Consider the following 16888-nt stretch of genomic DNA (forward strand, 5'->3'; position numbering starts at 1 on the left):
TATTAAAAAGCAGAGATATCACTTTGCCAGCAAAGGCCTGTTTTTTCCAGTAGTCATGTACAGATGTGAGAACTGGACCATAAAGAAGGCTGAGCACCAAAGAACTGATACTTTTGTGGTGCTGGAGAAGACTCTTCAGAGTCCACTGGACTGCAGGGAGTTCAAACCAATCAATCCTAGAGGAAATAAGCCCTGAACATTCATTGGTAGGACCAATGCTGAATGAAGCTGAAGTTCCACTACTTTGGCCATCTGATGTGAAGAGCCGACTCACTGGAAAAGACCCTGATGCTGGGAAAGACTGAAGGCAAAAGGAGAAGGGGGAAGCAGAGGATGAGATGGTTAGATAGCATCACTGACTCAATGGACATGAGTTGCAGAAACTCCGGGAGATAGTGAAAGACAGGGGAAGTCTGACATGCTGTAGTCCATGGAGTCACAAAGAGTCGGACACAACTTAAGGGACGGAACAATTTTTAAAGCACCGAAACTGTCATTCAAGTAAGATGAACTGGGCAAAATCAGCTCTACTATAAGCACTTCACTGCCTCTTCAGTAAGCATTAAAGCAAAGCTGATTATTTTCCATAAAGCCAGGTGACACCCAGCTTGGACAGCATTGGCGTTCACAAAGGCGTATATTAAGCATCCCCTCCTAAAATAAAACCTAGGCCAACCCCTCCTCCTCTTGGCCAGCTGTCTGCCCCTTGCTCTTTCCTCGTCTGTAATCCCCGACTGTCCCAGTCCATCCCCTTTTGGCAAACGCAGGACAGAAGACTGCTTCCTAGTTGCGTGGCCAATCACGAACTGGGCACCACTGCACTATTTTGGATTTGGGATCCTACTAGGAAAATGAACTGATCAACATGATTGTAGTGTTCACCTCATCCCACCTCACCCCCTAAAGAGCCTGCAGGGTTGTCACTGAAAAAAAGCACACTGTTTAAGGGCTCAGGATCACAAACCTGAAAGGTTCCTGAGGAAGAGTCACCAGGAAGTGTGAGTGGCCTAGTCTGATGTTCTTATTGTATAGATGAGAATATTGGAGTCCAGAGATGTAAGATGGACGTGCCCAAGGCTAGGTGATTATCCAGAGGCGGAAACTAAAACCATCCTCCAAACTCTTCCCACTACGTCACAACCACCACAAAACCCTATTAAGAAAAAATGTCGAGTATATAGACAAGGTCTCTCCACAGACTTTCAGACAGAATAAAGGCAATCTGTACAACGAGAAAGGCCACTCAACAGACACCACTAAGTACCAAGGATCTTTATTCTTAGGTCTGATATTTAATCTGTGGCTGCAGATAATATGTCACTATTTAGAGGATAAAAGGTCCCATTATCTTCATTCAAGTCTTCAGCCACAAAGTTACACCTTATTCTCATACAAGATAAGGGTTGGTAGGGGATTAAGGAGGTACACTGAGGATAAAAGCAAAAGGGAACAAACACTTTTACAAGCATATCGTCCCAGTCACCGTGAAGGTTACGTTTCAGGTTAATTTACAAAAGTAGTGACAGAACCATGATTTCAGTGAAAATCAACACATTATGCCTTTTAAAAAACCAGAAACACTACGTCAGGCAAGCATGCGAAATTCAGAGTATAAAAAAACAAGGGCTGGCTGCCCAAACAGGTATTTCCCTCAGAAAGAGGGATTTGAAAATGCTGCACAGAACCAAAGGAATTAGAAGCTGAATTAGCACACCCATTTCCTCAGTTTATATATGAGGCAAGTGGGCAGACATTAACTGGTAAAGCTTACTCAGCCAGATTAAGAATGTACAGACATCCAATTCCTGGTGCCATCTGCAACTACATGTATCTAAAATACAAGGAGGTAAATATCCAGAATACATCAAACCCACTGATTTAAAGAAAACATTTCAAGGGAAGGGTGAAGTTGTTGTTATAGCATAGCAGCACATTACACATATTTAAGAGATTAAATGGAAAGAAATAATCTCTTAATGCTCAGTTTTGATCAACACAAGTTTCCAGCCAACTTTCTGATGTAGAGCAAAACAAGTATATTCTTCAGTTTTCTTCTACATTTTTTGGGGGCCTATCTTTCAAAACTGAGCACCGGGTATTTTTAATGTAAGTAATGGGATGTTATATGTACATTCTAATCACACATTTTAAGAATAAACAAAATGCATATTTCAGTAATTCATAGTGTATTTATAAAATGAAAAGCTCTCTATCAAAATACACTTTTCACTGGGAAAAATAAATAAAACAGACAAATGGATCTACACAAAGTAAAAATTAACTTTGGTAGACTTCACTGTGGAGGACAGTCCGTAACAAGCTTATCTGCCCTTACTCCCAAGAGCCGATCATCTTCTGAGATAAGATTTTAAAAATATGTTTTAATTGAGATCATTATGTTGACATTTGTTTCTCATTCCACATCATCTTCAGCCAAGCTCTGAGCACTTACAATTCTCTGAAAGAGAAAACATTTATAAATTTATAAATACTTATAAATTCTTAAAAGTATAAGCATTTAATCAGGATTCTAAGTTCAACATAAAATGCTTTTTTGATCTCTGAATCAAATCTTGCTGAAGTTTATTAATATTGAAATGTCAATATTTAACACTTCTTACACCGTTTTTATTTAAGAAAATAATCTTTGTCAGCCCCACCTCAAAATTCAAGTCAATAAAATAAAGGAAGAGTAACATTATATTGTGTTATGTCAATTTTTTAACTAAAATAAAAAAGAATTTAAGATCTCTATTCACTCCCATATGAACTAAAAATAATGATTAGTGTTTTAGTGATCATTCTATCCTCCAAACATTTCCCTATTGGCCTGTAAATGGTCCGTCATTATACAAAGAAGGAATACAGTATTCCGAAATATTAGTATTTTGAAAATATTTCCACGTAACATGGGACAAGTGAACTAAGTAAAAGAGACCATTCTTACTGAGGAATTCAAGCTTCATCCTGAAATCATCCATATTTCAAAAGACATCATACTCAGGTCGATTTTCCAAAAGCACTATGCTATGCTGTCTTTCAAAAGGTGAGTAATGTTAGAGGATTCGGACAACAGACTGGGAACCACATTCATTAGGATCAAAAAATAAAATAAAAAGGATCAAAATCCAGTTTCTTGCTCTTTCAATTCTTTCCTTTAGATCTTTGGGACCTTTTTCTTCTCAGTCTTTTCCCAATCCAGATGAGTAAAAGCTCAGTTTAAAGAATTAACCAGTCATTTTTATTAATTTTCAATTATATCAACCATGAAGACTCATTTAATAGACATAATATTCCCAAAAGTAGATTCATTGGGGCTCCTTGACTATTTAAAATGAATGGGATGCATTTTAATCAACTTCTAAGTTATGCTTAACCTACTGTATCAATGAGGATGTATCGAACAGCTCCAAATTCAAAGCCCAACTCAGCATTAGCAGACACTGAGGCCTTCAGATAAGTGGGGTCTGAGAGAGCCACAGGCCTTCAAGGGTCTGATTTCTAGGCTGTGCCACCTTGGCTCCTTTGTCCTCTGCCACTTAAGTAAGGGGGTCTCACAAAAGAGGCGGCAGAAAGCTAGGTTTAGAAAGCAGCTGGAAGTGATCTCAATTTGGGGATCTGAACACCAAGGCCTGAGATTTAGCACTAGAGAGACTTACTTCCAGTCATGCTCCTGGGCACGATCACTGGATTTTCTGCCCCTTTGTCTGGATGTTTTTCTATTAGTTGAGCACTGACATCTCTAGTACTGTTTTCATTATACAGAGGAGAGGCTCATGTCGTCATGTTCACTAGACTCATTTTTAAATGCCAAACTCTCAGATCCTACTCACTTATGTAACAGTTCAAATCTTTACCTGACTAATTGTTGGGAGCTTAGTCAGAAGCATCTGGAACACTGGTGGCGGAAGAGTTTGTTGCAATACTTGCAGTAACTGCTGTGGCTGTCCACACACAGCAATCGCATTTGTCAGATGGTCCACACCCTTCTCATATTCACCTGCAAGATTTACATAAAAATGCTGTGTAACTGGAAAAGCCTCTGCCTTTAAAGTCTTCACTATATCTCCAAATGATAATGACCAAAAACATCACGCAGGTAAACATCTAGAAAATATAGTACACTCGTATAACTAAGAAGCCACCAACAAGAATAAGTCAGATTAGACGAAGGGACTCCAGTAACACTTTCAAAGGGGGAGAAATTAAGGTACAGAAATGTCTAAGTTTATTACTAGTTACATACTGAGTATTTCTCCAAGATTACTTAAGAGGTTGCTAACAATGAAACAACACTTTTTTACGAAAAGAGAGGACTGGAAGACTGGAGGACTGAGGTGGACAGGCCCAATTTCACTTTAAACCCCTTATACTATGGGAATATTACCACACGCAAGTAGACACCTACAGGCCTTTAATCTCTTCTGAACCTAGTCATCACTGGCAGTTATCCTCTCTGCAGATCCAACCGCGAGCAACGCCTTAAGAATCCTGTATATCCAGAAGACACTTATACAATCACACAACCTCAGTAGTGGTCAACCTGTCATCTTGAGCTTCCTTGTTGCTACAACTTTCATAAAACTTTTGCTGACTGGATGGCCAGATCTCAAGTGGTACCTTGAGAAACAGCATGGAAAGCAGCATATAATCCACTTAGGACATAGCAGAGCAAGATCAAACCACGTGTTACAAGATGAAAGTCACCATCCGCTCCTCTGCTGGGCAAATGCTCTCCCTTTCCTCAATGCCTAGGCCTTCTCTCTCAGGAAATTCAAGGTGCAGCCTGAAGGAGACCTGAAAATGTTTCCCTGGTTTATCTCATGTTCTCCTACACTTGTTATATACAGTTTCACTGATTCTCTTATTCACTGAGTGTTGATCTTTCTAGGCTTGCTAAGCAATTTAATGTAGGGACTGGACCATTTGTAACTCTTTAAGTGAAAATGAACAAATTCTAATTATGTAAAAAAATTATTTCTTAGGATTCTGGATTGGTAAATATATCAAAGACTAGAAGGGTGGCACCTCCAGAGAAGGCATGAAAGTTCTCCACCCCCTAACCCTTTGCATCTCCTATAGCTGGTTACTCCTGAATAGTATTATTTATAATAAACCAGTAAACACAAAAGTTTTCCAACCCTGAGTACGAATGGGACCAAATAAGGGACTGGTAAATGAGGAGGAACTGCCTGCTACATAATATTTTTATTTAAACTACTCAAATTGAAGAAAGCTTTAATTCTACAAAGAAGCATTAAAAATGGAAAATGTAAGGCACAGGTCTTCCACATAGGACTGGACCTCCATCAGGGCCACAAGGGCTCCACTGACTTGGAAATTAAGATGCCACAATGGCCACTGAATCCTCGGGCCACTGAATTTACAGGCAACAGAGGAGCTCACAGTATTGTCTGAGAATATTAATTCTTATTATTAAATGGAAATAAATAGAGCTGCTACCATAGTGGTATGTGTCGAGCACAGGGGGTCTTTGGCTGAGACACCTCCTAAAACTTCTGAACACATTGGAAACCGTTTATAAACAATCACAGCAATTTAGTGTAGAAATGAAACCATTTCCTCTCCACACTGCAGCCTTGATCTTACTCACTTATCCTGAGATATTGCCCAGTTATTACGGATGAAGATACCTGCACGAGGGAGGCCGTGTCAAGCAGTGAGGCTCACTGCCTGAACTGCTTATGCTTTCTCATGGCCTGCTGCTAAGTCGCTTCAGTTGTGTCAGACTCTGCGACCCCACAGACGGCAGCCCATCAGGCCCCGCCGTCCCTGGGATTCTCCAGGCAAGATACTGGAGTGGGTTGCCATTTCCTCCTCCAACGCATGAAAGTGAAAAGTGAAAGAGAAGTTGCTCAGTCATTTCCAACTCTTAGCAACCCCATGGACTGCAGCCTACCAGGCTCCTCCATCCATGGGATTTTCCAGTCAAGAGTACTGGAGTGGGGTGCCATTGCCTTCTCCGGTTTACCTTTCCCTAATTCTAACCTCAGGCTGGTTCAGTGGATTCCACCAGAATAAAGGCGGCTTGGCAGCTGAGTTACATAACTCTCAGGGTGTGCTAGGCTGAAATGTGGAATATAAGCTTCAAATAAAGAACACAAAACACTTCCCTATCCTTTCCTGACCCCCTCACTCCCCTCATGAGTTAACTGTTCTTGTCAATATAGATCTAACAGCTCAAGTCAAAGAGAAATGGCCACAGTAAGTGATCTCCAAGATAAGCATGTAATTGGGAGAGCACTATAGTATCTTAGATAAATTTTTTTACATTATGTTTATTTTGGAGGCTAGAAGGAAAATTTGATAGTCATAAACTGACATCTTTATGAGTATAAACAAATACTGACAGTATCTTTGCATAAATTGAAACATTATAATCTCTATCCTTAGAAACAGATATACATGCTTCACTTTTCTTTCGATATTAAACCAATGAAATTATAGTCTCTCAAATGATCTTTATGAGGACTTAAGTGCTTTACTTTGCCCAATGATTAAAAATCCACAAATGACCTGCATCATATAGTTCAATAATGTCAAAATCTATTATAATACAACAGTGAGAATAAGAAAAACAAGTTAACACGTGATACCATTTCAACAGCAACTATTTCAAAGCTACTTTTGTGATAAAAGCTATTTTGGCAATAAAAATATAAATGCATTTAAGACACTCAATTATTGAATAAATTATGGTTCTCAAATTTGAAAAATGATCATTTTAATTTCATAATAGTAATTTTTAAGACAGAATTCTTAATTCTATTGATGGAACACATAAAGCACAAAGCCCAAAGCCTAAATTCTGGGTCAGATTTAGATCACTGTTTCTGAAAATCATACGCCATTAACTGTGTAACCTGAACAGGTAAACTAGCCTTCTCTGGGATGTATTCTATTAGTCATTCCTTCCTACAGGTACTGGGAAAGAGCTGAAGATCAGGTGAAGGAGCTGAGGAAATTACATTCCCAGATATTTCTCTCAGTTACTGTTTACATATTACAATTGACTATATTCTTCTAAACTACTTTAAAAGCAACCTCATTTGTAAAGATTACTTATTTTCCTTGCATTATTAAATGCCTCATATTATTAAAACCCTAATTCTTGAAATATTTAGAATATCCCTTTAAAATTTTTTTTGCATTAGAGTATAGCTGACTAACAATGTTGTGATTGTTCCAAGTGAACAGCAAAGGGACTTAGTCACACAAACATACGTATTCATCCCCCCAAAACTCTCCTCCCATCCAGGCTGCCACATAACATGAGCGGAGTTCCATGTGCTATACAGTAGGTTCTTGTCAGTTATCCATTTTTAACATAGCAGTGTGTACATGTCCAACCCAAACTCCCTAATTATCCTCCATCCCAGAAATTTTAAGAATATCTTTTTAAAAAATAGCCACACTGTACCAAAAAAGCCCCTTATCACCTATCTAGTTTCCTAGTCTTTCAATGACTATTAATTACCTTGAGCTAGTAATTCTTCACCAAGCTGTATTTCTTCTAGAAAGAATTTCTGAACGGCTTCAGCATCTTTAAGGTCAGGTAACTGTTTGAAAATAGAATATTTAGTAATTTTATATATATTTTATTTATATATATACTTTATATATCCCTGGTTTACTCCAGGGATATACACAATACAAAAAACTATGCCATTAAAAAAACAGCTCATTATGAAAGCTGACAAAAAGAAATTTACTCTTCAACAACACTCAAGGATAGGAGTTTAATATCTACTTTAAAATAAATGCAAGAAAAAAATCCTTTTTGATAAAACGGTGTTTGAACAGTTCTTAGAAAGCTGTGAATCAAACCTCAAGTAAAAAGACGGTACAGATATATCTTTACCACAAAATACGAACTTTAAAACTTACACTATTTTTTGATGGCCATTATCATAGATTTTTATATAACTATATTGAGGAATATATAACTGTATAATCATGATCTATTTGTTGGGCATTTGAGCTGCTTCTGATTTTTTTTTTTTGCTATTTCAAACAAGAAGCTTTATTTAATTAACTTTGCCTTTCTGTGTTTTTGTTTTATGGCTTGTTATATTTTACCAAATCAAATGACTATAATAAAGTCACCAGCTATATGCATTATCTTTGTAAAAAATGTAAACCAAGTATTTAAAAAGTCCCTTTTTATTTAAAAACCTAGACTACTAATAGAAGTTTCTGGTTCTTGAGTATTATTATATACACTCTTATTACAGGTGTGTACAGTTATCAGACACCATGCAATGCTACGTACACAGTACAGTGTAAACACAACTATTACATGGACCAGGAAACCAAAAAATTCACAGTCTCTTTAAAACAGTGGTCTGGAACCAAACCAGAAATATCCTTAGAAAGAAAAGACTACTGAAACATAATGAATATATTAGATATTTCAGAAAGGTAGTTTGGATACAACAGGGAAACAGAGTGACTGCCTCCCAGTTTCATCTTGCTATAATCATATCCGGTCAGTCAGGTGTGTTAATTACTCAAATGTAACATTAATTGATCTAATTTTTTCACTGCTTCAACTTGCTTTAAAAAGAACTACTACTGATCCAGTAGGTCCAAGTACTGTATATCCAGACGATGGAACTAATTTCAATTAAAAAAAAAAAAAGGCTATATGCTCAGTGATTAACATTTACCTATACATAAAGCAGAGACATTACTTTGCCAACAAAGGTTCGTCTAGTCAAGGCTATGGTTCTTCCCGTGGTCACGTATGGATGTGAGAGTTGGACTGTGAAGAAGGCTGAGCGCCGAAGAATTGATGCTTTTGAACTGTGGTGTTGGAGAAGACTCTTGAGAGTCCCTTGGACTGCAAGGAGATCCAACCAGTCCATTCTGAAGGAGATGAGCACTGGGATTTGTTTGGAAGGAATGATGCTAAAGCTGAAACTCCAGTACTTTGGCCACCTCATGCGAAGAGCTGACTCATTGGAAAAGACTCTGATGCTGGGAGGGATTGGGGGCAAGAGGAGAAGGGGACGACAGAGGATGAGATGGCTGGATGGCATCACTGACTCGATGGACGTTGAGTCTCAGTGAACTCTGGGAGCTGATGATGGACAGGGAGGCCTGGTGTGCTGCGATTCATGGGGTTGCAAAGAGTCAGACACGACTGAGTGACTGATCTGATCTGAATGTTCTTTATAAAACAAATCTATGTAGTCATTAAAAATAATCACGAACATAGGATCTATGGAAAGGAAAAAAATGAATAAGACTCATGCCTACATTTACATATTACAAGGTAAAAATTCGACAGGCAGTGGGATTGTGGATCAGTGGGTGTGAATAATCTTATGTAACTTTCAAAATGAGTAACGTGGTTCTTCTAAAGGAATCAGTAATAAAGGTTTTGTTATTTTGGAGCAGCTAAGTGAAAAAGTTTAAACTTTTTGTTAAGTGTCTTCAGTGCCTATCATCTTACCACCCTCAAACACTGTTCGCACAGAAGTTGTCTGCTATGAGGCTGACAAAGGGGAAATAAGGAAGGACTGAAAAATCTGCAGGGCAACAGAGCTAATAACTGTTCTTACCAAGAAATCCTATTTTAAAACATAAAATCAGTGTCTGATACCAATTAGCTTTCTCAAAATATACATTTGAAGTAGACTATAAAAAAAGATTATTACCTTGGAAAGCCCAGCTCTCTCCTTGGCAAGCTTCTGTTTCTTTCTTCCTGCAAGAAAGGGAATATTTTCATTTTATTATTATTAAAATGGGAATCAAAAGAAGTCTAATTGCTGTGGTACTCATTCTATTTGCAAAACATGACCAACTCAGGCTTTTTTTCTTTTGATTTGTCAGTGTCATAAAAATAGTTCAGGTCAGCTACCAGCAATGGGACATTCCTGGACAGAAGCTTTGTCCTTCCCTCTGGGGTACCAGGATCGGCAGTTTGCAAAATGGAGATAATTAAGACACTCAGCTGTTGGAACCATCCTAAGTAGAGGAAGTCTCTCTCCCCAACCTCCAACCTACATAGGACAGGACACATGACCAAGAATCAAGCCTCTGTTGCTATGATAGATCTTTTTACTGAAATATAACTGACTCTGTCTTTACTAAATTTTGAAAACTATCTGGCATTATTAAATAAGAAAAGAATTTAAAAAATCAGCATTTGAACAAGCTTTCTTGAGAAAAAAAGCATTTGGCATTTGGCAAAAATAAGGGCAAAGAAAGGCAGCACTCAAATAATTACTGCCAGTTAAAGGGAAAAAAGCCTCGCCCTACAGTCTGTAGGATGTTTTTGTTTTTGACATGAAATAGTAATACTAAAAACTCAGGAGTAAGGGACATTGTTTAAATCATAATTAGTCAACCTTTTAAAATCAAATCAGCAGGAGGACACTAACAATATTTTAAGCTGTTGTTTAATTGCATGGGCTTCCCTGGTAGCTCAGCAGGTAAAGAATCTACCTGCAACACAGGAGACCCTGGTTCCATTCCTGGGTCAGGAAGATCCCAGGGAGAAGGGATAGGCTACCCACTCCAGTATTCTTGGGCTTCCCTGGTGGCTCAGCTGGTAAAGAATCCGCCTGCAATGCAGGAGACCTGGGTCCAATCCGTGGGTTGGGAAGAACCCCTGGAGAAGGGAAAGGCTATTGACTCCAGTATTCTGGCCTGGAGAATTCCATGGGCTGGAGAAGGGAAAGGCTATTGACTCCAGTATTCTGGCCTGGAGAATTCCATGGGCTGGAGAAGTCCATGGGGTAGCAAAGAGTCGGACACAACTGAGTGACTTTCACTTTAATTGTACACTCCATGAGAAAGGGTGCTGGCACAAGGAAGCTTGGGTTTCCTTTATACCCCAGATCTTCCACTGACTAGCAGTGTGACCTTGGGCAAGTTACAGTTAACTTGCTATGCCTCTCTTTCTCCTTATGTAAACCTGGCTTAAGAACAATACCTGCTTCAAAGAGTCGATATGAGGATTAAATGAGTTACTGTATTTTCAGTGCCTGGTTGGCACTATTGAGATATAAGCACTCAGGACTGAGCTCAACAGCAACCAACTCCTCAGCTAAGGAGTTGCACTATGCTAAGCAGTTAAGTTAGTTTCACTGACCAGTAAAAAGTACCAAAGACACCATATGGCCAAGAAAGGTAAAGCTCTAATACTTATTACTGGGTCAGCAAATAAATATCAACTCGCAAAAGAAGACATGCTTTATTACTGTGAGAAACAAAAGTCATAAAACAAGCAAATGTCCTCTTAAAACCTTAAAGCAGTCTATAAATCCAATTTTCAATGCATGAGTAGAGAGGCGGTGACCTAAGTGCACACAAATGGTTAATTTACTCTGGTCAGGGAACCTTTTCTAACTTGCATTTACAAACTAGGCTTACCACCAGTATCTCTAGCCAATTCTAGCCCCCAGATTACGTGAAGTGCTACAACTCTAAGGCCTTAGCACTTTCAAAAATATATACACAGGTTAAAGCTGATCTTACTATTAATTTGAAGACTGCCTATTTTTCCCAACTACCTTTCTTAGGTGTTCATCATTAGGCAACTGCGGAGAAACAGAATATATAGCCTCAATTAAGGTTCAGCTCTCTTTTGGCAGAATGAAACCAGACTATATTACCTAGTTATTAAAAGACCATGATACAGACGTGCTGGGAAGAGGACTAGGATTGGACATGGACACTTGATGTTAAGGATAAGCACTTTAGATTCAAGAGAGACATTATTCTACATGTTACTAATTAGCTTATTTATCCTCACAGCAACAGGAGGACAGGTACTGGTATCATCACCATGTTATCACAGAGATAATTTACCAGATCACAACTAATGGGTGGTGGAGTGGCAACCCAAACACTCAGGCAGCAGAATTTCACTCAAACATCACTCTACAGTATAAAAGGCATCTCAGAAATAAACCCGGAAAGTTAGTGGAATAAACTGAGATATACAATTTGCTTCATCAAAATTTGCAGAAAATGATAAAAGTGAAAATAGTACAAAGAAGCCTGATTTCCAAACATATATATACATGGTTTTTTAATGGAGTGGAGAAGAACGTATGATTGTTGCTGAATGTTTGGTAGTTACCAAATTTTAAGCTTGCTTAGCTGCTTTAAGTTTACAGCAGTAACATTAAAATTCTCACTTTACTTTTGTAAGACAACTAACTTGTTACATCAACTTATTTATCAAATAGTATCTCTGACAAACAGGCAGATAACAGACTGAAAAATCAAGGAGCTACTACATATTCAATTAGCAGACTGACACAATATTTACTAGAAATCAGTCCAAAGTGTCTCTGCGTAAACCTAACAAGTTAAAACCAACTAAAACAAATACACATAAAATGCAAAAAGTCCCGAATCTAAAGCAATCTTTTAAATTAGATTACTTAATATATTTTAAAATGAATCATTTCATTCAGTGCTGTAAAATGAAAAACATCTGTAGTTGGTACTTTGTAGGTTAATTTTCACTTATTAGTTATTATTTAGATAAAAATTATGCTGTAGGAGTTTCTGGTAATCTCACATTAATGAAGGTAAGAAAAAAATTGGATAAATTAGTCTTGATTTAACTTCAAACCTATTTTAAACAGCCTAATTCTCTTTTCCTAAAAACAAAACCAAAAAACCTTTAGAAACACTAATTTGAAAAACTCTGCCCTTTTATTACAGATGTCAGTCAATTCAGTGGCTCAGTCCAACTCTTTGAGACCCCATGAACTGCAGCACACGAGGCTTCCCTGTTCATTACCAACTCCCAGACTTGCTCAAACTCATGTCTATCCAGTTGGTGATGCCATCTATCCATCTCATCCTCTGTCCTCCCCTTCTCCTTTCTTCAATATTTCCCAGCATCAGGGTCTTTTCCCACGAGTCAGTTCTTCGCATCAGGTGGCCAAAGTATTGGCGCTTTAGCTTCAGCATCAGTCCTTCCAATGAAGGTAGGGTGTATAAGCCCTACCACAGAGCCACTGAGCATAGAACCCACAAACTGGAGAACAATTATACCAAAGAAGCTCCTGCACTGTTGTGAAAGTTCTAGGGTCCACAACAGATTTCCCAATGTGGGGATCCTGCAAAGGAACTGAGAACCCCCAGGGAATTAGACTCTGGAAGCCAGTGGGATTTGATGACAGAACTTCCACACCACTGGGGAAACAGACTCTTGGAAGGCACAAACAAAACCCTGTGCTCACCAGGACCCAGGAGAAAGGAGCAGTAACCCCACAAGAGACTGAACCAGACTTGCTGGAGTGTCCAGTCTTCCACGGAGGTGTGGCCTGCTATGGGGTCAGGTTACTGAATACAACAGTCCTGGCATAAGACCTTTTGAAGGAGGTCGTCATTATCCCTATCATAGGTCAAACTACCTGGAGAGAACACAGCCTCACCCATCAACAGAAAATTGGATTAAAAATTTACTGAACAAGACCCAGATTCCCCCCAGTTAGCTCTCATCAGGAAGCTTCCACAAGCCTTTTATCCTTATCTAGAGGGCAGACAGAATGGAAATCACAATTACAGAAAACTAACCAAACTGATCTTGCAACAAACTGTGGATCACAGCCTTGTCCAACTCAAGGAAACTATAAGCCATAGGGCCATGGTAGTGTTTTGACAAAATGTGGTCCCCTGGAGAAGGAAATGGCAAAACCACTTCAGTATTCTTGCCTTGAGAACCCCATGAACAGTATTACAGATATAAATATTCTATTAGAAATTAAGCTAAGAAAATGAAAAATTAACTAAACTGAAATCAATTACACCCCACAAATACAAAACACCCTCAAGTTCTTAAAATCAGTCAACCATACAGACTTTAAAAAGACTTCAAAATTACTCTGAGCAAGTTTTATTTGCTAAAGAAAATACAAAATAACAATTATATTCATAAACAATCTTTCAGTTCAGTTCAGTTCAATTGCTCAGTCCTGTCCGACTCTTTGCGACCCCATGAATCACAGCACGCCATGCCTCCCTGTCCATCACCAACTCCCGGAGTTCACTGAGACTCACATCCCTCGGGTCAGTGATGCCATCCAGCCATCTCATCCTCTGTCGTCCCCTTCTCCTCCTGCCCCCAATCCCTCCCAGCATCAGAGTCTTTTCCAATGAATCAACTCTTCGCATGAGGTGGCCAAAGTATTGGAGTTTCAGCTTTAGCATCAGTCCTTCCAATGAACACCCAGGACTTTAGCATTCATCAATTACCATGTGTCAGGTATTGTACTAAATTCTACATTATAATGTTTTACAAAAAAAAAAAAAAAAGGAAACTAAAGCTTGAAATTTGTTGCCCAAGGTTATTCAGCTACTAATTCAAGTCTGACACTTAAGTCATTAGGCTACTACTGAAACTAGAAAGAAACTTATGGAAGACAAAAAAAAAAAAAACTGTGAAAATAACAGATTTCTCAATTTGTTCAAAATGACAGCTTTTATTATTTCTTCAACCAAAAATTAGTTTTCTCAAGGTTTTCAACAATAGGATTGCAGCGATTCCAAAGGAAGGCTTAATCCATTCTTTACAGAGATCTACTTCCACACCACCACTGCCCAACTATTTCTTGGAAGCTACAGGAAAATGATAAAAATTCCAATAATTACATTTACAGCAGGAATTTATAGGATCTTCTCCATGTCAAGAATGGTGGTGAGCACATCAAACACTTTAATCTTCACAAAACCAACAAGAGGCAATACCTGATTTTGCAAGCTAAGAAAATTAAGACTCAGAAACCCCAAGATCATACTGCTAATCTGTGACTAACCTGAGTCAGGAAACTCAGTGTCTGAATTCAAAGCAGCATTATTTCCATTAGTCTACCTAACCATAAATAAAAAAATTACCTCTATATCCCTTTATTCCTCAGACACAAGAGAGCCAGAATCAGATATCATATTGCAGATGGTATAAGAGCGGCAGTTTCCAGTAAGGTAGTCCCAGCCACGTGTGACCCAAGTACACGCGAAACGCTAATCACTTCGTATTTTTCTGGGCTTTAGTAACTTACCTATACATTCTAGTTTCAGGAACTACTCTGACTGAGCAACCTAGGTAGATTACAAAATTATTTCTTAATGCAACAAATTTGCTCTTCCGTTGCTGCGAACGAGCATACCTCCGAAATTCAAAGATTACGAAAGGTTTTGGCGACACGATTTCCTTCTTGCAAATCTCTTTTAAAAGATGTCGCAGGTATGAAATAAGGCTGAGCCACAGGAAACGTGCAGCCTTTTGGACGCCCCTGCGATTTCTATAGCATTCACTCATATCTTGGAAGCCTTTACAGTGGAGCTACCAAGAGGGTTTAAGAATGCACGCAACCTTATCGTTTGAGAATGACACTGAGCTGGATTTGCAGGTTCAGTCTAAGCACAAACTCGTAAAATACAAAAACACAAAAAACCCGACTTTCGAGTTCGGAAGAGGTGAAAAAAGATAAAAGGCAAAAAAGAGCCACAACCCCCTAAATTATAATACAACGAATCTGCACTTACACGGTACATGTTTAGGGAAAACAAAATGGGAAAAATCGTTCCTCCAAAATGGAGGGACGCGTTCGTTGGCACATGGGCCGGGAGCAACTCTGGGAGCGGCGCCATCACCTTTCTCTGGCGTGTGCGCTCAGGGCCCCAGACCCTGCAGCACCACGCGGCCGCCCAGCACGCGGCGGGTCGGCCGGCGCGAAGCAGGGGACGAGGGCGCCGCGGGGGGAGGGGGAGGGAGGCCCAGGGAACCGGAGACCCACTCACGTTCTCGCAGCCTGTTCTTGAAGTTGGGGTCACTCCGTCTCTTGCGGTCGAAGTAAATGCAGTAACCGATGAAAAGGGCCCCGCACACGCCGGCGGCGATGGCGCTGTTCCGGCCCACCATCTTCTCTCCACCGAGGAGCCGGGTCGGCTGCGGCGGGGCCCGCAAAGAAGCCGTTGACCGCGAAGCCTCGGATCCGAGTGCGCGGCTCAGTCCAGACGCCCGCCGCCCGCCGCGAGGGACGCGGAAAGACGGAACATGCGTCACTTCCGGCCCCCGTCGCCGAGGCCCCCAGGGATGTCCGCTACAGTGCCTGAGCGGAGGCACCCGCGCCGCTTCTGCGCCTGCCCAGGTCCTAACCCCCCCTGTTCGCTTCGGAGTCGAGATTTTGCGCGAGGTCGCGCACGTCCTTAGGAGCCTATGAGCTTGACGTAATGAGGGCGGCACGTGGCCGTCGTGCGCACAATCCAAAGTGTGTGTAGCTGACTTTCTTGCTTGTGTCAAAGATGGAAGGTCACTGACCACAAATGCTTCATCTTTTTATGTTACACAGGCACCCTCAAACTCTTGTTTGAATTGTTTCATTTGGTTTTCAAGCTCAGTCACAGTCCGTTTTGCAGCAAGGACCATAATCTAGTGATTCGATTTCAAAAGATTGTTACGGTATAGTCTCAGGAGTGGAAGAAAATTAAATGGAGCGATTCCTGGAAAAGGATAACGGGTGAGAGACACAATGGAAAAAAATAGTAAACGCTGAGTTGTCAAGTTGTACCCACTGAAGACATGTGTGTAGTTTAAATTTGAAAAGACATAGACAGGATCCTCTGAAACCTTTGGAGTGATAGGAATGTTTATTATAGACTGTTGTGTCCTGACAGTTTATGCTAAAGAGATGGTTCATGATGGGGCTGCCCAGCAATACCTGAAAGACCAGGGTTGTGATTAGAGGGTTGGGATTTTGATCTGGGTGGTATCAGCCCTATTTCTGGGGGAAAGAAGGGAAGGAGGCTGGAGAATAATTTCATGGAGTTCAACTTCATGACCTACATAATTGAAGTTGCTCAGTCGTGTCCGACTCTTTGCGACCCCATGACCTTA

General features: G+C 39.9%; 1 protein-coding gene and 1 non-coding gene across 2 annotated transcripts; both read right to left on the bottom strand.

Moving 5' to 3' along the window:
* Positions 1-1257: 1257 nt before the first annotated feature.
* TOMM20 (translocase of outer mitochondrial membrane 20) lies at positions 1258-16050 on the bottom strand. Its single transcript, XM_019954066.2, has 5 exons — positions 15793-16050; positions 9684-9730; positions 7499-7580; positions 3858-4000; positions 1258-2458 (listed from the first exon to the last, which is right to left on the bottom strand). The coding sequence occupies exons 1-5, from the start codon at positions 15911-15913 to the stop codon at positions 2414-2416; spliced, it is 438 nt and encodes a 145-aa protein (XP_019809625.1). The 5' UTR covers positions 15914-16050; the 3' UTR covers positions 1258-2413.
* Positions 15225-15359, bottom strand: LOC139180472 (small nucleolar RNA SNORA14). Its single transcript, XR_011564740.1, has one exon. It is a non-coding gene; the product is annotated as a small nucleolar RNA SNORA14 (small nucleolar RNA).
* Positions 16051-16888: the final 838 nt, after the last annotated feature.

The sequence above is a fragment of the Bos indicus genome, chromosome 28, assembly GCF_029378745.1.
Source record: "Bos indicus isolate NIAB-ARS_2022 breed Sahiwal x Tharparkar chromosome 28, NIAB-ARS_B.indTharparkar_mat_pri_1.0, whole genome shotgun sequence".
NCBI lineage: Eukaryota > Metazoa > Chordata > Mammalia > Artiodactyla > Bovidae > Bos > Bos indicus.